Source organism: Vollenhovia emeryi, unplaced genomic scaffold (assembly GCF_000949405.1).
Source record: "Vollenhovia emeryi isolate VEMERY1.0 unplaced genomic scaffold, V.emery_V1.0 DF939125.1, whole genome shotgun sequence".
Taxonomy (NCBI): Eukaryota; Metazoa; Arthropoda; class Insecta; order Hymenoptera; family Formicidae; genus Vollenhovia; species Vollenhovia emeryi.
Window position 1 is genome coordinate 1,687,192 of NW_011967241.1, and position 27,744 is coordinate 1,714,935.

A 27,744-nucleotide genomic window follows, 5' to 3' on the forward strand; every position below is an offset into this window, starting at 1 on the left:
ACACGCGTATGATAAAATGAACGCGAATACGCTCGGTGTGAATGACGCAATAAATATCGATTGTTTATACATATAACCTATCGAGATCTCTATCGGCACACGAAAGACACGTTCGAGCACGTGGGCGAATTTGTTGACATCCACGTATCGAGACATTTAACTGACGTTGGCGAAACAATTACTTGCCGGATCTCTCCCTCCCTCTCTCTCTCTCTCTCTCTCTCCCTGCAGTTAGTATTAGCGGCGGATTGCAAATGTTGGAAGATCAATATTTTGGAAGCGGTTCTCATGCCGCACGCCTGTCGCGTGTGCGCAAATTCGGCGCGATTAGTTCGGTCGATTGTTTACTTGGCGGATTGTTCCACTTGACAATTGTTCGTGGGCGACGTATACGGAATTACAAATTTCCAACAGTTTCATGCACCGATGCTAAATCGGAGTCCAATGATCGACGCGTAATCGACTGCACGATTGCAGTCGACAAAAGCATTTCTTAGATGCTCAAGGCAAAAATGTAATTGTCGACGTGACGACTCGAAATTAGAATGTGTGCAATTACACTCTAATTCTCCGCTGATTAGGCACGCGTTCTCCGATGTAAAATAAAATCTTTGTAATGCAAATTTGTGCAACGACGTGCAAAAATCACCGCCGTATCAAATGCGCGTAAGCTGTTCCCTCCCTCTCCCCCCCCCTCCGTTTTACTCAACGAGCGATGAATTTTCTTGGCGATCTTATTTTTCCCGACACTTGGCACTGGTCGGTCCAGTTTTTCTCGTCACTCCATTCTGCAAATTTCTCGCCAGCACTTCTATCTCTCCGCGACTGCATTGTATAATTTCATTGCGTATCCTATAAACCCGTTCGCCGCTACGAGAAGTCTGACGCAGTGCACCGCCCACTATATGCGACACGCTATGACAATAATGCACATTCTCGAGCACGAGGCTAAACTTCGCCAGAAATATCCGACGCGCGTGTATGTACATACATACAGCATTGGGAAATCTTGCAATTTCACTTTTATGAGAGATAAAGTAGTTCTCCCTCTCTGTCTCTTCGAAATACACGCGCCAGATTTATTCCCGGGCCCCCGATTAAATTATTCTTTTAAGGGGAGAAAATTCCAATATCGCTAACTCCATTGTTATCATTCTGCAACATATTACATCGTTACAGAAACAATAGACTAAAATCAGAAATTGAAAATAGTAAGGTCAGAATATTACGAGCACTTAAAACAATGTATCCTTATTAAATATTATAGAAAATGTCATGCCCATGCTTTTTTATATTATAAAAAAGTAGCCCTGGTAGAAGTGCCATGCCATTTTTTTTTAGCAGTTGCTAGACGGTTGTATTAACTTTTGTCCAGTAGCTGAAAAGTAAAACTACTTGCAGTCCCAGTCGAGCTGTAACGCGTTTCTTACACGAAAACAAATGCTGTTGAATTAAGCAATAATGAAGTTGCTTTAATTAAAGGTTAACGTCATGGGCTGCCACGAACATAAATAATTCACTCAATCGTATTTGCTACGGATTTTAATTCTAAGCATCGAACTAAATGTCCAGATTGTTAAGACAACTATCCGATGTTTTTTTATTTATTATTACTGATGTTTCAACGATTTTATTTCAATTGCACTGATCTCGTTGATACAACATCACTCTTTTTTTCCGTGTACAGTTACTGCACGTAAAAGATGCGCAAAATCTGAAACCAATTACTGAACAAGAACAAAACACTAAGCATTTTAATAAATACCAATCTATTAATATTAGACAATAACTGGGCAAATGTCTAAGCGAACTGCATATATTTTTCACTATTTTTACACATTACCAGGAAAACTGCTTCAGCACCGACAAATAAAACTCTATCAAGTTCCTGTCCATTTTCTATGCAGCATTGTTAGAACTAATGAGAATGCAGTAATACTAGACGGTAACTGGAAGAGTGTCTAGAGAAACTACATACATTTCTACACTGAGAAAATTTTTCATCGGATAAACCTATTAAATAGTGTTTCCGATTAAATTATGAATCCGATGAAATGCAGTTACCGAGGAAATTTGATTGAAAAACCGATCATATTTTTCATCGGATGTACAATTTAATTGAATATATCCGTTTGTTATTATGTAATTGGATTATCCGACTATATTTGATCGGACATATTTCTCAGTGTACCAGGGAGTGAAAGAGAGTAAAAAAAAAGACAATATTAAGATATTAATACGCTGCGAATAACCAGCCTAGCTTCGAAGCCAACTATCCGCCTAGCTTTTATAGAGAAAAATCACTTTTCTCCGAATTTTTGCCGGTGCGCGCGCGGTCATTCACCAAGTCAATCGCCGTCCCGGTGTATTCATGATTGCGACGAGGCTCGCGATCGGCGGCGTCCAGGGCCACGCATCGTCATCGGCGCCTTGGCACGGGCCGCTACCCCCGAGGCGTCGTCGCTGCGGCGTCGCGGCGTCACGCGCGCTCGCTTCGCCGCCGCGCCGCGCCGCTTTAAATTTAGACGCCGGTTATTACGCGAGCAGGCTCGTGCCGCGACGCAATCTCGACGACGTCGTTTCCCCGGACGCCCTCCGTCGCGACGACGGCGTAACGCCGTTTCCCGGAAGCGCTTGCGAAACGCGGAGGCTACGGAAATCACGAACACCAGAATGCAGAAACGCTCACGTGCCGGGGCGAGCAATGCGACACGTGATCCCCGCAGCGATCCCTTTTATTAAATTTTCAACCTAAATTAGCCACTGTTATATCATTTAATTAATTATTGTATTACTTAATTAACTGTTAAAATGTTATGCTCATACGATTAATTATAAAGTAAGTCCGTTATTTGAAGGAGCCACTTTAAATATCAAATTATGTGATATTTAAAGTATACAATTACAAATTGTAAATTGTAATACCGCATTAATAAACGATGCTATGGTAATTAAAACGTATGGGAGGATTAACGGTAAAGTCGGTGAAGAATTCAGAGCGGATGTAAAATTTACAACTCGCGGGAAGAGAAAAGGAAGAGGAAGGACCCAATTTAACAAGCCACGTTATTTAAAAGCGGATCTTGTAAATCGCAGATCTGCCGCATCGTGGCACATCTTCCAATTTCCTCGCTTTCAATTTTTCAGCACAACTTAATCGTCGTGCAGCTGTTAGCGCGTTTCATGCAATTTCTAATGAATATTGTAGTTGGTAGTTGGAATCCATTATACTTTGTCAAGTCACGTTTCTCAGAAAACAATATAGACATATTTACATGCGTGCATTCCATTAATTGTAACGTCACGTATGACGCGACGCCTAGTCAATTGAATCGCGACGATCGGCAACGCCGAGATCTCTTCGGTCACGGTTTCGCGCGGAAAACGCGTCGAGTGCCGCAAGGAATTTCTAAACCACCCCCGCCGACTTGGCGTTCTGTCGAATCGACTTGCGCGCGATCGATACGACACGCTGCATATATCGTATCGCCGAGTCACAAAAACGGCAAGGTGTGTCGGATCGCGACGATTACCTGCCAACGAAATCTGCCCGTGGAAATAGCCGGTCATCAATCAACAATTCTCTGTCAATATCGCCGAAACAGCGTGTTACGCGCCCCAATAAGCGTCCAAGCGGGAGAAATCTGGCCATTCCGTTACGTTCACTTTTTCTCGCTACTTACATCAATTATGTTAAAGTCACGCGAAATAGGGCGGCGAAAGTTTGAAGGCTCAATCTCTAATTCATTACAAAATTCATGAATAAAAGTGACGACCGTCGCACTAGACCTCGAGTGAAATTAATTTTATGCATTTATCTAAATTAATAGAGAGGCAGAATTCAAGCGAAAACAACATGTTTGCCGCTGCAAAATCAATATTTTAAAAATACACGAGTTCTCCTTATGAGATAATGAGTTTCAATTTACCCAACATTTAGCATTTCAATTAATTAATATTGGAGATGGTTAATATTAATATAACTGCAACTTGATAATTACTTTTCCACCAGTTATTACAAATACAATACAACTGCTGTGCAAAACGCCCACGATTCCCCGAGCGAAGCCTCCCTTGGAGAGTGAAAAAAATAAGAAGAAACCGGATGGAGAACAGCAAATTCGTTTCAGGCGCTGAAAGGATTAAACCGCAAACAAAAACAGCGAGGCTTCCTTACCGGAAGAAGTCGCCTCGGGCGAGCCGTCGACGTCGTCGTCGTCGTCGTCGTCGTCGAAACTGCGACGTCGCGTTCACCTCGCCACGGCCGATCGAAGCATCTCTCGCGCCGCGGTCGAACGAGAGACCGGGGTACCGGCACCGGCTGCGGACCGCAGGAGACCGGAAACGCGGGAGCCGCGTGCGAGGACAGGTGACGGCGAGAGCAAACTGACGGAGGCCACGTGGAGGAGGAAGGTTCGACCGTCACTGAAGCCGCGTCGTTCGCCGCCGTCGCTGCCGCCACCACCGCTGCCGCCGCCGCCGCCGCCGCCGCCACCACCACCACCTCCAACGCGGCGGTAACGACGTCGACGGCGTCGACGACGGCGGTGCATGACGCCCGAAATAGCGTCGTCCTTGGCGGCGAGCATGACGTCGTCATCCCGCCGCACGGTCGATGACGGACGGGGGCGGCGTTGTGACGTCAGTGTTAACACCGCCACCGCCACCGCCACCGCTCTACCGACGCCACCGACGCCACCGACTCGACGCCAAGCTTGCGCGGCGGGTATTCACGGAGCGGACACGAGGCCGCGAGTCTCCCCGCGCCGGGACGATCGATGGGGGATCCGCGGCGGGAATCGAATTTGCTGTCCTCTACCCTCGACGCTGTCTTATATCTCGCGATAGATTGACCGGCAAAAGTCGATCGGATATTACGCGGCGTCTTTTGCAGAAAAGGTGGAGCGGTGACGAATTTTTATTATCCTTGCCGCGCGAGTTTTCTCTCTGATAATGACCTTCAGAAAAAATGCCACCCTTCTAACTTTCTTTTTTAAACCATTTTTATCCTCGATGCGAAATGGACTCTTACCCCGCATCCACAGAAAAAATTTACGGATCCAATGCTATTACACTTGAATGTATCATAAAATAGGATCGATATAGCGCCATTCATATTAATTATAGAGAGAGGAATATTTTAATCTTAAATGAAAAATTCTAAAATTTATAATCGTCTTTTATCGAATATCGTGGTGCCAACATTGTACGTTGTAAGATGGAGGGAAAATTTATTCTAAACGCAAGAATACATAAACTTACATTTATATAAGTTACTCTTGTCTCAATATAGTAAGTCAATCCTTTTTAATTCGATGGAGGAGAATAAGAATTATTGTCTTGTTTTTTTACTAAATGAGACTGTGAGAAATGTAAATGCGTCAAGAATATTTTTGTCTCGGTAACAGAAATCCTTTCTAAGGGTGTGCACAAATAGTGGTCAAGATAGTGGTAATCTCTCGTGTACGGGACATTAAAGACAAAGATGGAGCAAATGTTAAAAATTGTAACCTTCGGCAATGCAAGAAGCAAAACTTGGAATTATATTTTTCGATTAATCGTCGGTAAATTTGTCTCCAATGTGATTCCGAGTTGAAGATGTTTGCCGTTCGAAAATAAAAGTCGTGAATAAGCTGATGGATTTCAATCAAATTCTCATTAAGAAGATATTCCGTTTCAATACGCGAGTTCATAAATGAAAGCAGTAACACATCGGATACTCTATGTATACAGAAATAAAATACCCGCGATATTTCAGTGGGCTTAATTAATCGCCCATCATCGTGTATTTTGGGAAGGCTCGCACGATCGCGAGCAGCAATCTCCTGTTACGATTTATTTTTGATATAAAAAAATCACACTTTGAGCGCATCCGTCGGTGTAAGAAAAAAAAACGGCACGAAAATCAATTTCAAGTTTAACGCACAGTGACGTACGCTATTACGTTATGTCATGAACCATCTGTTACGGATCGAAATGTCAGTCGTGTACAACAGATGATCGCGAAAATATTAATGGCCGTTGACAGCGATCCCGACATACGATCGTTGCAGAATTCGTTTATAAAGGGACGGCACGTTAGTCGTGTTAATATACGTCACTCTCGACAAACGCCCGCCGAAAAGACTTATAAGGTGATTCGGACATGCCGCTGCGAGTGCGGCAAAAATGTGTAGAGCCACAACGCCGTGTGACGCACGTGCCTACTTCACCTGAAATAGACCTCGGCATCGCGCGCTGCGCCTGAGTTTCAAGTAAAACGATACGATTTTCCGCGCAAACGGATCAATTTTACGTCGTAAAATCGTTTTACGAGTTGCCTTGCGTTTGCATCAAAATCAGGTTGAAATTAACACGTGGAATCTAGAGGGGGAGTTGCGTGATGAGATTTTAACTATCGGGAAGCGGAATACAATTGTTGGAAACTTATCCCTATCTTTTACGAACAAAAGTGTCAATTACGTATCGTTGCAAAAGTTATTGTATGCAATTATGCAATTCTAAACGGAATGATAGTGGATCAAAATACGCGAGAGACAAAGAGGGAAGAGAACCACGAGCCACGCGATACACATTGTTGCGTTAAAGGGAGAATTTTTGTATCACGTGTAGGTTACGGACGTCGATTGCATCGCGCGACGTGAACATGACGACGACAGGCCCGGTAATTGACTGCTTTGTGCTTCCTGGCGATTTCTTCGTGAGAGTCACGAGAGACCAGAGTCTCGCCCCCTTCGTGCAATACCGTACATCATCCCTGACAAAAGCCTCATCGCAACGTCGCGGTAACAATGACGGGCGTTGAATATTTGACCGAGTCTCGCGGTGTAACATTTATGCAATATAAATCACCCCGGCTCGCCCGCGGCCGATTTTTGCACGCATTTTTCTTGTCCACCCCAACCAGGGCTCGCTTATTTGATCGCGTGTCCCCTCCGAAGGAGGGGCTCGGATAGACGGCGAGTGAATTTAACGTGAGCGCCGCGATTGGATGCCTTCCGTTGCGTTTCGAATAATTTCTTCCATGTACACGTATATTATTTATCCCAACTGCAATTTCTGCAGTTGCGAAATGAGTTCGTTGTTCGTGTTTAATCAAGCCGTATCACAAATATTTTGCCCTCGACAAAATCAAAGCGTTGGACGATTGATATTTGATTATGAAACTTAATATTTGTCCATCGTTATAGAAAGAATTCATAATTGTATTGATTTATATTTTATGAACTAACGAAATAGAATATTTACCGGCGAGTGTAACATGATATGATTGCATATTAATGAAGTGAATTAAATCACAATTTGGTACGTTGTAGATATTAGACATTAAAGTCAATTAGCCATTAAAACTATATCATTACGTATAGGTATTGCAGATTTGCATGTATTTGAAATTAAAATCATTTGTCTTATAGGTATGTACATTCGATCCGGCTAAATCAGAATTAAAATGTTAAATCATTTAATATCTCACGTATGAAATGCGGTATAATTATGTTAATTAAAACGTTTATAAACTTTAAGTCTCCTACACACACGCAACATTCGTGTAATGTTTAAATTTCTGCCGAAAGTCCGACGTTAAAAATATCGCGTAGGACGCGTACTTGAAGGTAATGGTACAAAATTTCAATATTCAACAATGATAACTTCGTACAACACCTACCGTCTCGAAAATCTAAATGAAACAGAATTTCTGCAGAATTTCATTGCCGGATGTTTTCTCCTTCTTCGCAAAAAAAGAAAAAGCAAGCTGGCAGTCTGCCACGCACGCGTCGCTCGTTATTATCTCATCTCTCAGTTACGCAAGGATACGTTTTATCTCGGGAAAGCGCAGCATGAATTCCGGGGGCGAGCGTGATTTATAATCTACCGGCTATCATCGGTCGACGGTGATAAACAAATCGATCGGCGAACAAATCGCGGAGCGCCTTATCAGCGTCGGTATCGCGTCGCCGCGCGTATGGACGCAGCCACGTATGATTCACGGCAATCACGAGCGCGCGAGCGATGCCACGATAATCAGCTCGCGACAGCATCCGGGCGGATGATGGGTCTGAGCAGAATAGCTGTCTTGTACTCTTAAGACAATGCTTTGTGTCTTAAATGTGTGTCTTAAAGTAACGCACAATAAAGGCCTGAGCAGAATGGCTGTCTTGAACTCTTAAGACATAAGACAGTTATTGTGCGTTACCTCAAGACAAGGGCTTAAAACATAAAACATTGTCTTAAGGCTGTCTTAAGAGTATAAGGCAGCCATTCTCCTCAGACCCTAAGGCTGAGGACGGCAGAGAACGATCCGTATACGCTTAAGGGTCGGGGCACAAAGCAGTAGCTTACGACAAAGACGCGAGCGTACAAGTAGCTAGTGAACAAGCTTTGGTGTAAATGTAACGTCATATGTAATTGCAGATAAGTACGACATACGCCAAAGCTTGTGCACTAATTTTTGTGACCGCGCGCTATTCTTTCACACGTTTAGCATTGTATTTATATATTTAACGCTTCCACGTTCAATATATATTAAACATATATTTCATGTGCTGCTGCGAGTGGTCCGAATTATGTGGCGCTATACTCCTTAACACGAAACCAAATAATTTGGAAATTGTCCAAATATTTTCCGGCACCCACCGTCCCAGATTGATAAGGTGCGAAAGGTGCAGGAAAACTGTCGATTTCTGCACCTCGGACTGTCAGTCTATAAAACATTGGTGCGCTCTCTAAAAATCAATTAGTGAGGTGTCATTGGAAACATTGAATAGCCACTGATTTGCAGTTATAAGTATACTACTGAAAATTACAGTGCTATACTTATAACTGTAAATCAGTTACTATTCACTGTTTCCAGTGATAATCCTCTGATTGACTTTTAGAGAGCGGGGTACACAGTATACGGGTTTGTTTCCGCGCGGTTTCTCGCAACGCAATCATTTCCTACACTGAGAAAAATTTTCATCGGATAAACCAATTAAATAGTGTGTCCGATGGTTAATTTTTCCGATTACGTTTTAAGCTTAAAGTTAAACAACGTGGGTGAAACCGGGCTTTAAGGGTTTGCGAATCGTTTTCTCCCATCGACCTAACGGCGTTTTTACGCGAGAGGCGGCTGAGGCACCGGTTTATACTCTGCGCGTGGCTCGACGCTATAGCACACCTCGAAAACGTGAAAAGTGTAAGCGGCACGTGATGCGTCAGCCGTCTTCGTGGCCGTTTTGGTCTCTTTTGTAGCCCGGCCAAGCAGTCGCGGATCGCCCGACTCGCATGTATATTTAGTTTGCCCAACAAAACAATGCAATTGGCCTCTAGGAAGCGCTTGTTCGGTTCCGCCAAGATATTTTTTTAACCCTTCATACTTTGACTGCCAGAAAGGAGAGAAACAGAGACAGAGAGAGAAAGAGATTATAATTATTTTGGCAATATCCTTGCTTTAGATAGAGAATAACTTTTCACGAGCATTGCGTTTATATACGCTAATATATTTTTTGTCGACAAAGCTGCCGATTAATTACGTTATGTATGATTGAACTCTTCTGAACGCTAAAAATAAGCGACAGTCCCTCGGTACATAAAATTCTTCCACAAGTAATTTTGTACAAGTTGCAAATAATTGTTCACTCTAAAAGGCACGCGAATTGCGCGAATTAACAAGTTATTTTTGTAATATTAACAAACTCGCGCCGGCTAAAAACATTATAAACTACCCGTGCGTCATTTTGTTTGGTTATTTCGTCGCCTCAGATATATCGAAAAATGATAAAAGCGGAAGGATCGATTGATAGCGGAAAATAGAGTGAAAAGGCGACGGTAGCAAATCCGCCAGGCCGAATAAATACATTTACGGGGGACGTTACTTTCGAGACGTATTGCGTGCGCGCAGCGGTGACTGGGCGTCGCGCGAGCCCGCTCGGAAAATTGCACGGCGTGCGATTCACGCGTAACGGAATGTTATTCGCTCGCCGCGCGAAAATAGAGATTGCGAGCGTGGAAAAGAAATAGGACGGCGCGCGCGCGCGCGCGCGCCGATTTGCCGGCGCGCGACACGGTAGATAATATAACGTTGTAAGAATTTTTACACAGGGAATATTTTCCGATATCACTTTAAGCTACCCCCTTGTGCTGCTCAGTGGCTGCGTGAACGAGCTCTACGTTATAACGGGTGTACGGGGCCGCAAGAAAGCACGCGCGCGCGACGTCGTTATCTTGGTTACGGCACACGCGTACATAATAAACACGTGTAATATACACGTACATGCACGGCACCGGCTGTTTATGGAGCCTCCGGCCTTGACGAGTCAAGGGACGCGGGATTTGTCGCTTACAAACCCTCCCTCCCGCCCCAACCCCCTGCACCCACCTGCCGCCCAACATCATCGGCGTCTCCAGCAACCCGAGAACACAACTCCGTGTCTCGGACACGCGCGCGCAACGCTCGCTTTGATCGCCGAGATCTCCGCCGGATAAATCTCACAACCGAGAAGCCGATTAAATCCGTGCGGACACGAGAAAGTTCGGCCTGCACGCGTACGCGGGCGGCACGAACGTACAGGGGATGTCGTGCTAACGTTACGCTGCTCGAAAGTAACGTGGGAAATGAAGTGACGCACTTTTCATAATCGCCGCGTGGGCGAGGGAGGAATCGCACAGAGTAACATAATATTCCTGCGGAAATGGCCCGCTTTTTAAGCGCTCAGCAAAATGAAGATCCCTTTTATCGCCGCTCGTGTACTCTTTCAAAGGATATTATCCACCATACGTCGTGACTGTTTTTACAAAACCCTCCTATGGGCTAGAGTCGTGACTCTTCTCAGGGAGAAACAAGACTAACGTTATAGTGACGTTACATCATCGAATGTACTGTTGCAAAGTATTCGACGCGTGATTCTATTTGGAAAATGTTATTTTAATATCACCGTGTTAAAGATTTTATACAAATAATTTTATAAAAAGAAAAGGCGATACGTGTACAGCATCTCGTTCCAACTGACTTGCAAATGCATTTCAACGCGAACCGATTATCTCCACTGATTCCATTATATTTGCACCTGCATATGAAATTTTCTCCAGCACAAATTTATAACTTAAAAAAATCACATATACATCAGATATTGGAAAAACTATAACTAAACCGCGCAATTCACTTTGTCTGTCAAAAGTCAATAATTTTTCGGTAAGAGTCGGATTAAACGTTAAAAGTCAATTGTGCAAATTCGTCTGTACGAAAAAAGCAAGTATCGAAACCATGCGTTTCTAAAGAGACCATTCGTACGGGACGACACAATGGACAGTGTGTTATCGCGATACATTAGACAGGGCAGCACGAGAGATTAATAAATCATTATCTTAAATATAGCAACGAATTAAACGAGACGGTGAATATAAAGAAAAGTACAAAAGAAATCGATTCGCTGTGATACGTAAATTTTGCAAAGTTCGCGTGACGTATATCACCGCGCCAAGTAGTTATGACCGATCATTGTCAGACGCCGCGATAAAAACCGTCGCTGACGTCCGAGTCTGAAGGCATCTAACTACTTGCCAGACGACGGCTACATCTGCGATTACTTGTTAGCTCGTATCTATGCAAAGGGGGATAAATGTGTTACGATGCAAAAATACGGAGTGAAATCGCTGAAACGTTAATTTTCGCGATTTATTTTACATCGCCGCCCCAAATGACGAATGTCTTGCGCGCGAAGAACAAGAGATTATTTAATTTTGTAGCCGCGTATCCTCCTGTCACGTCGCAACAGATAAGTCGTGTTTCAATGAGAGTTTCTATACATTTTGGATCGCGTATTCGCGATCGAACGATTACAGCAGTTTTTTTGCGACAATGTCTTATGAATAATCATAAATTCGTTCGGTGTGTCGGTCTAAAGTCCGAATTAATTATATTTCGCGAAAGACTAATGTCCATTTCTACCATTGCAGATTACTTAAATTTATTTCCTAACTTTGTCCCATTCTTAGAACTTGGAAAAAGAATGGAAAGTAAATTAGACGGAGACTCAGATTAATCTACGTTAGTAGGAATAGGCCTGAGCGATCGGCTTAGCTCTCTTCGACCCCGTTAACTTTCCTCCTCTCGCATCCTCCCGTTCAGCTCCGCGCGCCGCGCGGAGGAAGTCATGGGCGCCGATCTGCCATTGTTACGGCCGTAAAGACCGAGTCAGGCCAGCAATTGTCGACGCGCATTGGGATTCGCGATTGGCGACTGTCTTCTAGCCAATGAGAGCACAGCAGCCAGCGATTTAATCGGCTCTCATTGGCCAGAAGACAATCGTCAGTCGCCAATCCCAATCCAATCCGAGTCAGCAATTGCCAGTCTGATTCGGCCTTTACTCTCTTCGGGAACGACGTCGCGATCGGCGGCGATTCGAGCACAGACTTCCGTATATTGCACTACTAGACTGTTACCTTCGAGCCGAGGGAGAAACAGTTGACAAAAATCTTGTACACCAATGCCCAGTAATGCCCAGTAATGCCACAAACCTGTACACCACATGCCCTCAGCGGTTTCCCCCTCGCTTCGAGCCGAAAAGTGAGACTAGAGTGCCGCCACGTGTCTTGTTAGGTAAGTAAAGTAGTATGCGTGCATCGGTCTGTCAGTGACACGCCTGCTACTTAATTTACCTAACAAGACATGGCGGAGCTCTTGCCTCACTTTTCGCTCGTCTGTGGATTCGAATCGCAATTCGAGCGCGGCAACGCAAAGCAAACCGATGACCGACCGGCCGGCCGGCTGGCCGCCTCGCCTCGCCGCGCCGTGCCGCCTCGCCTCGCCTCGCCTCGCCACGCCGCACCTGCACCCGCTCTCGGCGCAAGTGGTTATATTTGTAATCCTCGTATACTCTCTTCTTTCCCTGTGCGGTTTCTCTCCGTGCAGGCCAAGTATGTACGCGGAAAAGAAACGGCCTGCGCTCTCGGCCGACTGCCAGACTATATTTACTGCAACGTGCCGATTACACCTGTGTAAAAAGTCCCGTGGGAGACGGAGAGCGCAGATCCCGCGGTATCGATTAATCGCCGAGGGGGTGGTGGCCACCCCGCGAAAGCCCACCCGAAACGACGTGTGTCTTTCGGGCGGGGTAAATTTTCTCGAATGCTAAACGAGGAAAACGGAGCCCGGTTTTTTTTTCGCACGCGTAAGAGTGCCGGTTATATCGATTTATTTATATACTTATCGACTAAAAGATAATAATAATTATTATTATAGCTGTGATGGGAGCGAGAAAATAACGTAGGCTTTTCTGGATAACTGTCGAGCAGACTTTGCCGTTCGTTTAGAAATGTGAGGCGTGGAGATGACAGCGATGACGGCGATGAGGTCTACGACAATGCGAATATAACCGGTAAAATTGCAGGTCATTTAAAAAATTTGCATCCCGATAATCCTTAGTCGACGATGTATTTTTACAGCGTTCTCAGGTAAAGAGACTTCTGCTGAGATGGTTACGCAACTAGCGCAATTGAAAAATGAAAAGTTTAAATCGAAATCGTCATCTAGAAAATTAACGAAAAGCGATCATTCCTCGATGTCAATAGCGTGGCCACGTTATTAATGAAGACATCGAGTATTAAATGCGGATGTTGAAAAACTTAGAGGATCGCGACAGCTTTCTTGACGTCATAATTTAACGCCGATCGATGCGTCCAAGTAAATTGTGGTTTAATTGGCAGACGGGGAATAATCGCGGCGAAGTGGACCACCGCGATTGTCTAGGCGAAATAATAACACAACGATATTCTCGTCCGCCGTCCACGTCACGGCGGTGACGTAAGCAGATATCGGGCACAAACGGTGACGACCGTTTGGAAATATATCAGACGAGCGCGAGGCGGCGATAACCCAAATCGCTCTGTAATAACGTTCAATTATTTAGCCGTCGCAAATGGCACGAAGAGGAACGAGTTACAATTATCGACGATCGAATATTGCACGAGCGAAAGAAACTCGACGCCTTTTTCAGAACGGATTAACATCTTTGACGAAGACTGATGCTTGAATATCTGCTTCCATATCGGAAGCGAAAATAGGTGAACGGGCTTACGATAAGTCGTCGCCCCGAAATACAATTATTAAAATGAAACCGATGCGCGATCGGTGTCTATAAAAGGCGATTGTGGAAATGTGTAAGTGAGGCATAATAATTTTACCCCCGTGTTATTAAGCCAAAAATGAGCGCAACAAATCGTTTACCTATTATATCAATTTCGATTAATTTTCGCTTCTGCAACTGAAACTAGAGTATGATATTATGTGACCTGAATATCGGATACGGTATACACGTTGAACCGTACATAAATACATGTGTCGATAGTTTAGCATAATTGATGAAAAAGTTTTAATATCATATTGAATGCACTTAATTGCGAACTAAAATTGAAAAAATTAATTGGACGATTTTTAGATTGCAATTTCACTTTTCTGTGACAATTTTCACGTATTAACCATTAACCATTAACATTATTACCCTCCAGATTTGATATTTGGTAATAAAAGTTGAATATTTGCAATTGGGTCTCTGAACAATTTGATTATTTCCGAGCAATATTTAGAATTTTAAGAGAAAACCGACTTTTATAAAAATAAAAATGAACCAACATTCGCACTTTAACGGTTTTCATACACATCGACGTTAAGATATTAAATTTTCCTCAATACCTAATTGCAGTCACACTCAGTAACCAATGCGATCTGTTTTCTTTCACGACATTTGCAATTTAGCTAATTTTACAATGTCTTCGTTTTAATGCGCGATCTATTTCGAAAAATTCCACCTCCAATTTCTTCTATTGTCACTCGACTATCAATGAAAATAGGATTATCAATTGGAATATGAAATTTCGACGTCCCACCAGGGACCAGGGTAGGTACAGCGCATGAAAACGTCGATGAAAAGAAGCTGGTACGGGGCTTCCCGCATTATCAAAAACCGCAACCTTATCAATGATCGAAACTTTCAATCGAACGAGCAAAACGCTCGAGTACTACGATCTAGCGTCCTCAGCGCGGGACCATCACCACCACCACCGCCACCACCACCGCCACCACCACCGCCACCAACACCACCACCATCATCGTCGTCGTCATCGTCATCGTACATCACCGTCACCGTAACCATCACCAGCAGCTCGCAGCTCGCGGGGAGTAATCCGCGGTCTTGCGCCCCGCGTTTCTGACTTACACTTGTTCCAATGATCGTGGCGTTGCGCCGCGTGGTGCTCGAGGTTCCGATGATGGTCGTGGTTGTTGTTGGTGTCCGCGGCGATGGTGAGCTGGTGGTACGGCGTGGCGGTGGCCAGGTGGATCGGCGCCGTCGCCGATCGCTCCTGCTGCTGCTCGACGCCCAGGTGCCGGACGGCGGCGACGTCGTTAGCGCCGCGATGGTGCTGCTGATGCCGGTGATGGTGATGCGCCGCGACGCCGACGGCGGCGGCGGTCGCTTCCGTGCTGCCGGTGCTGTCCTCGACGGTGGTGCGCATCGCGCGCTACGATCAGCGGGGTCGCCTTCGTTCAATCGCGACGGCTGCCGCCGGTCGCGCCTGGCATCCCGCGCGGTTCACAATTCCGCGCGATGCGAGGCCGGAAGCGCGCGCGTGCGCGCGCGCGCACGTCCCGCGCGTCGGAGAGACAGATAGTCCGAGGTGTCGCGCGCGCGCGTCCGCGATCTATAGATCCGCGAGGATCGTCACGTGAGCCGCGGGGCTATCGGCGAACGCGAGCCACTCGCTTCGATCGGCGCGGGCATCGGAGATCGCGATCCCGAGCGGACGATCTGACGCTCGACGCCCCCCGAGAGGTCCCTTTCAACTTTTACGCGCGAGTCTGAGATCGCGCCAAGTGAGATCGATGCGTGTGTGTTGCACAGTCCACGCCGATCGGTAGTTTGGAAACGCGTCGCGCTCAAAGGGACGCGAAAGGCTGGCATTCAGCATCGATACATCCCTTTAACAGTGAAGCATGCGCGCCGCGCCGCTCGTCGGATGGATGGCAGGGGGAGGGGAAAGAAAAACCAAGTGGACACGGCAATGAGTGAGGTCGGACTTGCGGTCGAAGATCCGTCGCGCGGCCGATCGTCGGTCGAATGCTCTCACCCGATCGTTTGGCTATCGATCAGTGAGAGGAGTAACGAAGAGATCGAGAGGAAAGGGGGAAGGGGGGAGAAAAGCGAGAGAAAGAAGAAGAATTGGAACGATGAAAAGATGAGGATCTCCTGCCGCCAGCCGGTGGAGAACGCGGCCGTGATTTCCACAGGCAACGCAACGCAACGCACACACACGCACACGCACACAAGAGGAGCGGAGCGAGCAGCCTCCTCCTCCTCCCGCGCAACAGCGAATGAACGAACGTGAGAGACAGCGACACGTGGATGTGTGATGTGCGGATGGAGTATCACCGACCTGCGTGCGTCGTCGTAGGGCAAGGCGAGTCCTTCCTGATGATGTTGTCGGAGGTCAGCGCCCCACCGAGGAGCCCGAATACTTCCGCTCTGGGCACTCGCATGCAGAATCCTGATCGGTCCGGCGCGTTTTCACCGCTTTATGGTTGCCGTCGCGTAGCCGTGCCGGACGACATCGTCGTTCTTCCCGTTGTAAGAGAGCTGGTCCTCAGGTGCACCCTCCACCCCCGTCTGCTCGGTCCAGTTGCTGGATCGCGGGTTACCACACGGCGCCGCCGCTCGCGGATCGATGGGGGGGGGATCCGTCACTCCGGAGCACCGAACGCGACGATCAACACGCGGAGATACCACGCGGAGAGGCCACCCTCGAAGACGCTCGAGCCCGCGAATACGATTCTGTATGCGCGAAACGAAACGACTGGGCGTCGATTCTGGGCGAAACGAAACCGAGACGTCGGACGTCGAAGAGAAAAAGAGAGAGAGAGAAAGAGAGAATGAAAGAGCGCGAGAGACGACAGGTGAAAGATCCTCTGAGAGAGAGCTGGATCCTCGGCTACTCTGAGAGAGAGTACACTCGCACGGGTGGCCGGCCGCCGCGTAACTGAGTCTGGATCGCGCGCGTTCCGCCACTATATTAAAACCGTACCGTGTGTAGCGACGGCGACGGCGGTGGTGGCGTAGGACGGCGCGGTGAGTGGCGGAGCGGTGAAACGGCAGGCCGCGGCGGCGGGGAGCGTGCGGCGTTAATGGTGACGTCACCGCGGACGTCATAACCCAGGACGCACACACGGCTGGCCGGCCGGCGGATCGATGGACCCGGCCCGAGTATGAGCGCACCCATTGGCCCACGCGGCCGATGATGCTGTCACGGTGACGTCAGCGCGCCACCCACCGCCCGTCCGGCGGCCGCACTCTCGCCGCGCGCCCACCCCTCGCGCTCTCTTCCGCCTCCGTACCCTCCGGCGCCCGTTTCAACCCCACGCAAACGTCTCGGGGCAGTGGAGCGGCGGGTGGCGGGTGGCGGCAAGCGGACCTGACGCCGTGTCGCTCGAGATAAGGAAGGAAGAGGGAGACGGAGCAGCGTGCGCGCGCGAGAGAGAGAAAGAGAGAGGGGGGAGGGTGAGAAACGGGCTTTAAATTCGCTCGAGATTCCCCCGTTCCTCCTTTCTCTCTCGTTTCCTTTTCATTGCGTTGCGCGCGGTTTTTATGAATGCAACGCACCTAATTACGTCACGGCTGTGACGTTGTTCTTTTTGCGCGCTGGATTATATACGGGATTCTATATGCGCGTACGGTTAAAAATGGATTTTTAAATTGAATGCGGAATGATATTTTGCGATATAATACCTGCGACGTCGTGCGCCGCACGTTGAGGGCTCTTTCGGATAAACATTGCGGAATTGAGTGAATTTTCATTTCACTCATTTTATGGTGTACCTCAGCAAAGAGACGGTAGTAAAATAAGATATTCTAAATACGAGGCTCCTGAGATATCTTCAGCTCCATGTATTTCCATTTAACAATTCATTAAAAGTTTACCTCGCCGCCAGGAGAAATTCCACGGATGCTCGCTAATAAAATTGATAACTGCGACTGTTAAATTCACAATTAAGCAACGCACGAATGCCGCTTCGAGCACCGTAAAACGCACAGTCGTGAATAACCGTTCAATTCGTCAATGACCGGTGATTTTGTAATGCATTAACGAGTGCGCTATCGTGCCTTTTTGCACATTGTCATAAATATACCGAGGCCGATCCGACGGCGAGCTTATAGCCGGTTTTGTAATATCGACGAGAGGAGACCGCGGCGGAGTCGATACTCGCCGCTCGTGCGTGCAACGATGCACCGGAATGCATCGCATCGGGGGCGCAATCCAGACGTGCTGCCGTTATTAACCTATGACCTAGGAACGCGCAGTCAACCCCCCCCTCTTCCCCCCCGTAATGTAATCAGCCGATAATTATCGCGTAAGGCTGTGACGGTATCTCGCTATTTTGCGTCCGCGATGATCTAAGAGCCGGTCTGTAATTATTTTGTAATAATTTCTTATGAAAACTCCAAGAACGGCCAATCTTCCTGGCGCGCGTTGCGCGACGTTTCTCGCGGCGCAAAAGAATCAAACGCGTATTCTCTACCTTCAACGATAAGGACTTCAATCTTCGTCGTTTTCGTAAGACTCAATTCGTAAATAACAAGAATAAAGACTTATTGTCGCCAGTGAACGATTGGCCAATGTAGGAAATTAATAACCGGCGCAAAACTGGCAAATCCCAATTAAAGAAATTTATTGCGAAAAATATTACCTCAGCCAAGGTTCGAACCTGGACCTCCCCTACTACACTCTCGGCGTCTCGCCAACTCGACCACTGAGGCCACGTGACTCATTGGTCAATTCTTAAAGACTGGAGATGTCCACGTTGGAGACTCGAAGACTCGCGCGAGGAGGAAAACTTCGCGGAACGAACGAATTCACTTATAGCGAACTCGGCGGCTTGCACTAGTGCGCACTGAGTGCACACCGAGGCCTGTTCAGAGTCTACTTACATTCACGGTCATTGCAAGTACGTGTCCAAAAACTATTTAGCAAAAAGAAGGATCCGTACGAATGCTAGATAAATCATTTTACTGGCTAAGAAGTGTTTCAAAAAGTATTTAAGGCGTTCCTTAAATCTAAGAATTGACTATAAACAAGCCGAATTCGCTATTAGATATACATATATGTACACTGAATTTTCCAATCTCCCCGTGAAATTTCAGCAACCATCCACTTGGCACAATACGTCTAATTGAAACACCGATAAAATATCGTACGGATCACCGTGGCGAAAATTGCGTCCCACTTGAGTCGCGGTCGAATCGTTATTGGCTGTCCCGCTTTCATGAATTCGCCCCGTCGATACACGGGCGATTCAATTAAAAGTTTCCAAAGCAAACGCGGAATGAGGCTATCGGCAACGGGAGCGCTTCTCGCGTTCTCGGTGTCTGGTCTCAGCTCGTCCCACTCGCTCCAGATGAGCTCTCGCGAGTCCCCCTCGCGCAGACTCGGCCACTCGGAACAAGCGGTTTAATACGTCATCGTATTCATCCGCGACGTCATACGAGGGTTGAAACAATGACGCCACCGTTGGCGGCCCCCTGCGCCCCTACGACGGTACCTACGTCACTCTTATCGGACGCTTCTGCGCGTAGGTCAGTTACGGCGGGAGGAGGGGCGGCGAGGCGGTTTATCAGGTGGGGGAGAAGGAGACGGGGTGAGCCGGGAAACGAGGGAGAGCGACGGAGAGCGGGTCGCTCTTCCGTCGTCGAGACTTCAACCACCGCCGCGTGGCCTCCATTCATGCGTCACCCGATGCACCCCGCGCGCCCACCGTGCCCCCTCGCGTCTCTCTCGCGTTTCCACGTATCTCCCTTTCTCGCTCTTTCTCTCGCTCGGGGCTCCGGCACGCGGTGCACGCGTGGCAGAGCGGAGGCGTCGTCAGCACGAGTCGACGTCGCCCCGGCTTAATCAACCGTGAGACGGGCACTTCGACACGTGACGAAACACTGATAGCCCCGCAAGCACCGCCGGCGTGCCGTCACCTGTGTGAAGCGTCCGCTGATCCGGAAGGGCGGCCGATCGAGGGCTAAGGTCGACTTCGATCCGGTCTCGCAGCGGGGTGAAACCGGCGACGCGCTTCTCTCGTGCGGAGAACACGCTCGCCTCCACGGGCGCGCGAGCCCGTTGAGTCGAGGCGACGAGCGGTGAAGCCGTTCATCTTCGTGCCCGCCACGTCTGAGAGCATCTCGGCGTTTTCTTTGCCTCTCGCGCGGCAGCATATATAAATTGACATATAAGCAATTTTTCAGTTTTATATATACGTATACGGGTTTAATTATACTCCTCCGATTTAATTATATTCCGAGGATCGGAACTCCACCTGTGTGCGCGTCGCGGCAATTTTTCACGTAGAAATTCGTAGGCACGGACGCGCGGAATGAATTTATTGCCCGCCAAGAGATAGAGCCCGTATGCGATTGTGAAAACTTAATCGACAATGCGAGGCAAGAACAAGGCGCAATAATAAGAATTGACTGACATTCACGATAATACAACGGGCGGGATTATCGCGACGATCGTGTCGTGAGATGCACATAAATGTCAGTAATAAGATAAAGGCGGATAAAGTCATTTGCCTCTCCGGAGGAATCGCGTTCATTTCGACAAGACAACGGTCTCGGCCACGAGCGGCGCACGTACCCCCGGGCTAGCGGCGGTGCGTAAATAATATTGCCAACCGCCTCGTTATCGGCGAACGTGCGGGCGAACACGCGCGGACAAGGCCGAGGCAGCTCGAAACGATCGGCCTGTCATCGATAAAATCCCGATTGTCGAACGGTATATTTTATAATTCAAATTACCCGGTCCAATTTATCGACGTATCCCCAGCCGAAACTTTAGCCCTGCGTTGAACCTTTAATTCTATTATGTATAGTAAGACGTAAGACAGTAAAAGAGGTCCAACTACAAGTACAAAATTTACCCCTACTTTAAAATTAATAAATCGGAAATTTCTACTCTTGCCAATTTAGCATTAAAGTAGGTTTAAGCTAAAGCAAATTTTTAGAATTTAAAGATTCAAGGGAGGATCGGGAAAAATATAATGTCATCAAAGTAAGTTATTGCTGGTCTAGGTAGGTCTATAGATCAGCTAAGTAGGTGTAAATTATCCTTAAAAGTGTCAAAATAGTACCAAAATTTCGACTCGGGGTATTTTCCCCCCGATTGTGATTCGCCCGTCACAATTACGCCGGTAGACCTATCTGATATTATAATGTGCGGAGCGTGCAACGTTCCGGCGCCACCTTGAGTAATTAGCGTGCTTGATTAATTAACGACTGCGGCTAATGGCTTCGCAATAAATTATCGATCTCCTCGCGCGCGTTTCCCCGAGGTAATTTTGAATCCTCTTTTTAAAACGCGAATGTTCACGGCAACGTCCTTACGCAAGTACGCCACTGATTGTTGTTTCACCACCGCTCCGATATTATTCGTGAGCCGAGAAAATGGGGCGCACACGTGCTAACGATATTTCGAGCCTCGTGAGGTTAAAGGCATTTACCCGCGGCTAAGAGACAGAAATGGATACAGACGAGTGATAATTTCAAATGCATCTCACTTTATACAAATACTAGTGAATATTCATAAGCGTCAGAGAATAGAACGCGCGGCAAATATTGTAACGATCGGGACGAAATTTTTCATCTTTCACTCGTCACTTCATTTATGTGTCTTTTATTCATAAATTATTACAAAACGGTATCTTAACAAAGCTGACGAATTTGCGAGGTGTATTTTGCAGCAACAAAAATCACTTTTATCTCAAAATCCACGTTAGCTACATGCCACTCTAGAATATAACGTTGCATTCCTCATAAATTTACGTATGCGTTGGTCAAAATCATGCGAATAATTCAAACCCATAAAAAAAAGGTAGTTTTGCAGCGTATCCACTTCCCTGAAACAGCTGTGCACGGGATATAGCCATGTGGTTATGCGATCAACGATAAAACAGTTATCACGAAACTCAGTAGATCGAGAAAAGCACGTGATGCGGCAGGAAAGGGGAATAAGGTCGTTTGTAATCGATACACGCGGAGCGGAATCTTCCGGCAACACCGTCGCGGCGGTGATAATCACGAGAGACACGTGTCCGATTTCAACAGATGAGTTCCAACGAGCTCGAAAGGCAAGTTCCCCTCGGCAATACCGTGATGCGGAATATGAAAACGAGTCGCGCATATAAATATTTTTTTTCCCCGCCGCGTAAAAGTTGAGCCTGCGATTTTCTCCGTTAATTACGAACTCGCGCGCACTTGATATCCCAATGAATTATAAACTTCTTTATAAAGAGAATGTTGACGATCAACGATCGCGAGATATAATTTAAAGTTTCGTGCTGGCGATTCACACTCTCCGGAATTGATTCGCAAGACCCTATCTCCGCTGTTAAACAACTCCGCATCTATAGATACCTCGACATTAAAACCAGCGCCGTTTCTTTTACATTGACCTCTAGGTACCTGAGGTGGAAAGGATATGTGGGGCGCTCTATGCTTATATTTGCGCTACTAATGTCACTCGAAATTGAATCTGCGAAACGCGTTACTTCAAAGTGAACATTCGAAGATCGAAAAAAGAAACAACTGTCACGCAACGAGAAGGTGATTTGCCTGACCAGGCGAGAGACGCGCATGTTAATTCGCATGCGCGCAATCAACGGATGAGTCGAAACGACGGGCAAATGTCAGGAAACGCCCCGCGGATGTTGCGGATCTGCCGAAGAGACGACCGCTTTTATTAAAGCCGCCCTGGAATCGATACCGCGTCCACCCCGGCGCGGCCCGGCGGTCCGCGCGGATGTCCCGTTAATTTGTTCTTATTAATCGACTCGGGGCCGGTGTGAACTGTTTAATGATTTTTTAATAAACTTCCGGGCACTTTGTACCACGTCCTGAAGATCGTTGTACCGTGTATGCACGGGAGCCAACGCGGCGCATAATCTTTTATTACACTGTGTGATGACCTTTCCTCCGTGAGCTAGTAATGCGCTCTATCAGTGTATATAAAAGGACGAGCACGACGATGCCAGTGAACCTCCTCTGCCCGCGTACTACCCTCATACCCGCTCTCTCTTTCTCTCCTCCGCCGGGCAATGGAGGATTATTTTTTGCGGCATTTATAGAACGTGACTCGCGCGCCGGCTCGCACAGAGCGAGGCGTGCGATTAATAAATATAAATCAGCCGGCGTGTTTGCAAAAAGCGTCCGTTCGAACGACGGACAGCGGGGGCGGGGGGGGGGTAAAAGCTTTTCGCTCTTTTTTTTTTTTTGAAATTTTTCCCGATAACCATCCGTTCGGCCGGACCGGCCTCCGATTTCCTATCGGCGCGGCGCGAGTGCATTCTTCGACAGTAATGTCGAAACGCGCGGCGTAGATTTTATTTCGAGTGCAACGCGATACCGAGCCACTTTCGCGATAGTAAACGCGAAATAACATCCTGAGAGTCTGGGCCATGTCTCTCTGACAATGCGTCATTGAAATCCCCGTCGATTATAACAACGCAAGATTCGCGCGAAGTTAAATCAATATCTGTATCTTGTCCCAATCGACAGATTTCTATGACTGCATTTTATTTGCCAAGGAGCTTGATACGTAATAAAAAAATTATTCAAATACTTCACGTAATATGCACGAAATATAACACTGTAGCTTATAACACTAATGGCCTTCTCTCAAAGTTAAGAACGAATAGGTTAAATAAAGTCCCAACTGCAAATCTTCTGTTATACATGTATACATTTTTAGTCAACGTAAGTTTTAGTGAAGGGTTAAAGCAATTCCAAATGCGTCAATACTACCGGTGCATTTCACTTTCAGTTTCATTTCATTTGATAAATTCACTGAAAATAAAGTTTCGCTACCGTGGCTAATCTTGACTCGCTAAAGATATTTTGCTGCAACGATAAACTTGTAAACCGCCAGCAAACGGTTTGCTGACGCACTTAAGACAATAGACACAGTAGGAAACTATTAGCTAACTAAATATTAGTTGTTCATATTTTTAATCTGAAATTTTGTCGCTACATGCAGTTTTTAGCTGCGGCAGCTGCCATTTTTTTCCGTGTTAGAAGCGATGGGAAAATCGGGTCTATACGAGGACTTTCGCCTCGATACCACTGGAAATGAAAATTTGAGCCCGAAAGCCGCTACCAGTTTTCGGCACGTGACGCTCGCGTGGTTGCTCATCACGGCCGATTATCTGACGGGCGCCGCCGTCGAAAAATTCCGTCTATGCGACTCGCCCAAGGCGATTTCGAAGGTCTTGACGGAGGATTTTTAGAAAGCGGTGCACGATAAACGACACACGGAACAAGACGATGAGCAAGCGAATCCGAGACAGAAATTAGGAGTGCGCGTTCGTTCCTCTCGAGCAATTCATTCATCAAGCAAGTGCTTATAACAGAGTGTACGGAGCCTGAATTTAGTGTCAATTTCTTCTTAGCGAAAATGACACGTCTCGTAGAACGTTTTTCAACAGGGTTCACACCAACGTTGCATGTATAATCCGGTAAGAAACATATTGTCTCGAACGTTATCAAGCTTCTCCGCTTCGATTTCTCGCGAAACTGTCGCAATCGAAGGCTACTCTGCACCACAAATAACAGACATTTATGCAGAGATCAGAATGACGCCGACATTACGAGAAAGGTGTGAGTTAAGTAAAGCCTATAGCGACGGATGACATTTAATAACGATACATTTCGTGGATAGCCAAATAAGTAATCCCGAAGCCCGTACTATTTAAACGTGACATATTGGTTGCCGATCGATCCAGATGGTGTTTATTATTTAAAACACAACAGAGGTGTTTAAATGGCACTTGTCTAACTGTTGTCTCGCTACATACTGCTTTTTATATCTTACCAAGACATCCCGTTTATAATTGCACATATTGCGCCCGCATTTCCTCTGACGACATTCAGTACGCGTAATAATCAAAGCCAATTAATCCCCCCAAAACAAATATTGTAAAAATCTACTCAGTAATATTATTCTCGTGTCGCGATCCAATTAGTAAATGCACTATTTAACATTTAATGTCAATTATATAAAGATGTATAATCTGGTGATTACACATTTGAGAGCATAATGTTTCGTTCACCCAAATAAGGCTCTAACTAGTTTTTCAAATATTCTTGGATTGATCATTTAGAGTTTAACAGCGGACGCCAAACTAAAAACACGCACACATATAATTTAAATATTACTAACGCTATAAAATATTGATGAGCAAGATCTTTGAATTTTATAGGTAAAATTGTAACATTTATTGTCAATTATTAAGATATGATCCGGCAATTGTAGATTCGACAGCGAAATGTCGTTTCGTTCACCTAAATAAGGCTCTATTTCTTCAAATATTCTCGGATTGGTCATTTAAAGAGTTTAAAGGCTAACGCCAAACTAAGGAGACACTCATAAATTAAATATCATTAACTGTCAATTATATTAAGATATATGACCTAGTAAGTGTACATTCGAGAGCGAAATGTCGTTTCGTTCACCTGAATAAAGCTCTATTTCTTCAAATATTCTCGGAGCGGTCATTCAAAGCGTATAAAAGCTAACGCCAAACTAAACGATACACACAAATTAAATATCACTAACGCTATAAAATATTGATTAGCAAAATCTTTGAATGTTACAGGTAAAATTGTAATATAGGGAAATTGCAACTTAAAATCGGACCTGTCGTCCGTGCACTCGCGGGAAAGAAGGAAGCGACGCTCGTACGTGGCAGGACTCGACGGGGCGGAAGGACGAGGAGGAGGAGAAGGAACCGGTTGCCAGCTCTCGTGCAGTCAGGAAGAACCAGGCGAGGGTGAGAGGCCGATATTACGCAATCGCGTGCGGGCCACAAGCCGCGGGTTGCACGACGGAAGGCGGTTGTCGCTTGGACAGCAACACGCACGTTTACGCAGGCAATATTAATGGAGATATGCGCACAATGACTTTAATATTTATAATATCTGTAGTACAATTGAAACCACTGTCGTTGTGTGCGTCTGTGTAAAATTATGCAACGCAAACTTTTGGGGCCGAGAGATTGAAAATTCAGCAAACTGCTAAAAGTCGGTTTTAATTGACAGAAAGTGCATTTAGGGCGATTGCATTCGAAAATTTTCAGACTAATCGAATACTTTTGAAAATGTTTATGCATCCGTATTTTATAAATTAGCTTCGAGACACTTTTAGTTGCACTTACAAGAAAGACGTAACGTGCAGGAGAAATTAAAAAAACTTTCATTTAATTACTTCGAATGCGGACAGTTGATTCAAGAAAAATCTAAAGACGCAAACGTTTCTTACGAGTCCCTTCTCCCACTGATTATCCTAATAACACGTGACCGAATTACACCGCTATTGCATAACGTAATAACTTTAATTGTAATCAGGGATCTCTTTACTGCCGCGCTAATTACGGTAATATACAGCTATTATTCGTTCTTGTAATCTTAAGTGTGGTAGACTTTTAATTACGCCTGAGACGGCACACAGATATTGGTCAGAGCGTTCCACCGCGAATTGTGTAACGTTAGCGATTGCCACGTAACACCCGCGACTTACCGATATTCACGCACGAATCTTAAATAATAAGCGAACGAAATCACTTATGGAGGACGGAATGAAGAACGCGAGCCCGGAAACGCTTTCTTCCCAAGTTGCGGCCACTTTTTGTTTCCCGTAGAGTTTATCCTGTCAAAGTTATGAATACTTATTTTCTCTCCGTTAAAAGCAAGCAACAACAATACTCGCGATCGCGGACAGGATCTTACCTCGGAGAGAATCAGCGTGGGCCGTTATCAGTCTGTTCAGTTTGAAAGTTAAAATAATGTTCGTCGAGATGGAAATTTTATTGTCTCGTCGGATGGGCAAGTATCCGCGGTATCTTGTACAACGATGACTCTAAGATAATCGCGGCATCGCAATTAAAAATTGCAAGTTGTATTTTACTCGATATAAGGCAGAACGAAAATTGCCGATCTGGGCGATCTATTTATTAGAGTCGAGGAAGATCACTTATTCTATATATTTCGCCAGATTTTTATTAAAGGTCTTTATCCTGTCAAAGTTATGGACACTCATTTTCTCTCCGTTAAAAGCAAACAACAATGTTCGCGATCGCGGACAGGATCTTACCTCGGAGAGAATCAGCGTGGGACGATATCAGTCTGTTCAGTTTGAAAGTTAGAATAATGTTCGTCGAGATGGAAATTTTATTGTCTCGCCGGATGGGCAAATACCCGCGGTATCTCGTACGACGATGACTCTTAAGATAATCGCGGCGACGCAATTAATAAAAATTGCACGTTGTATTTTACTCGATATAAGGCAGAATAAAAATTTCCGATCTAGGGTGATCTATTTATTAGAGTCGAGGAAGGTCACTTATTCTATATATTTCGCCAGATTTTTATTAAAGGTCTATATCCGTCCTGAGCGTTATCGTGTCTGACCTGCGCTGGAACCCCTCAATTACGCCCGTTCTGAAATTAGAGCCACGCGTCGCATGCGTACACTTGCGAGAATGAGGCATGAGCGTTCCTCTCGCAAAGTAATTCCGCGGTGCAGCGTAAGAGCGTAATTTCCCTTTCAGCGTGAATGAGATTAAAGCGTGGCGCGCTGAATGCGTGGGCCGCTTCTCTATAATGGAGCCGCGGCGCGTGTCAGTGAATCGATCTCCAAGGGGGTAACTTCTCTTTTTTTTCTCTACATCGCGTTAATAAAAAGCGA

At 46.1% G+C, this 27,744-nt stretch overlaps 2 protein-coding genes across 3 annotated transcripts in view; one reads left to right on the forward strand and one right to left on the reverse strand.

The window, feature by feature from the left end:
* Positions 1-17,047, reverse strand: part of LOC105569226 (nuclear receptor subfamily 4 group A member 2) — a 71,027-nt gene extending 53,980 nt beyond the window's left edge. The window contains exon 1 of the mRNA XM_012025499.1: positions 16,408-17,047. Coding sequence (XP_011880889.1) covers positions 16,408-16,510 — 103 coding nt within the window. The 5' untranslated portion in view covers positions 16,511-17,047. The remainder of the gene's footprint in view (positions 1-16,407) is intronic.
* LOC105569227 overlaps positions 1-27,081 on the forward strand; it is an 83,515-nt gene extending 56,434 nt beyond the window's left edge. Inside the window, exon 3 of one of the 2 annotated variants that reach the window (XM_012025503.1) lies at positions 25,658-27,081. In XM_012025503.1, the coding sequence (XP_011880893.1) occupies positions 25,658-25,661 (4 nt within the window). In that variant the 3' untranslated portion in view covers positions 25,662-27,081. Of the gene's footprint in view, positions 1-13,219; positions 13,427-25,657 lie in introns of those variants that run through there. The other variant, XM_012025501.1, reaches the window with a different exon arrangement.
* The last annotated feature ends 663 nt before the right edge of the window (positions 27,082-27,744 follow it).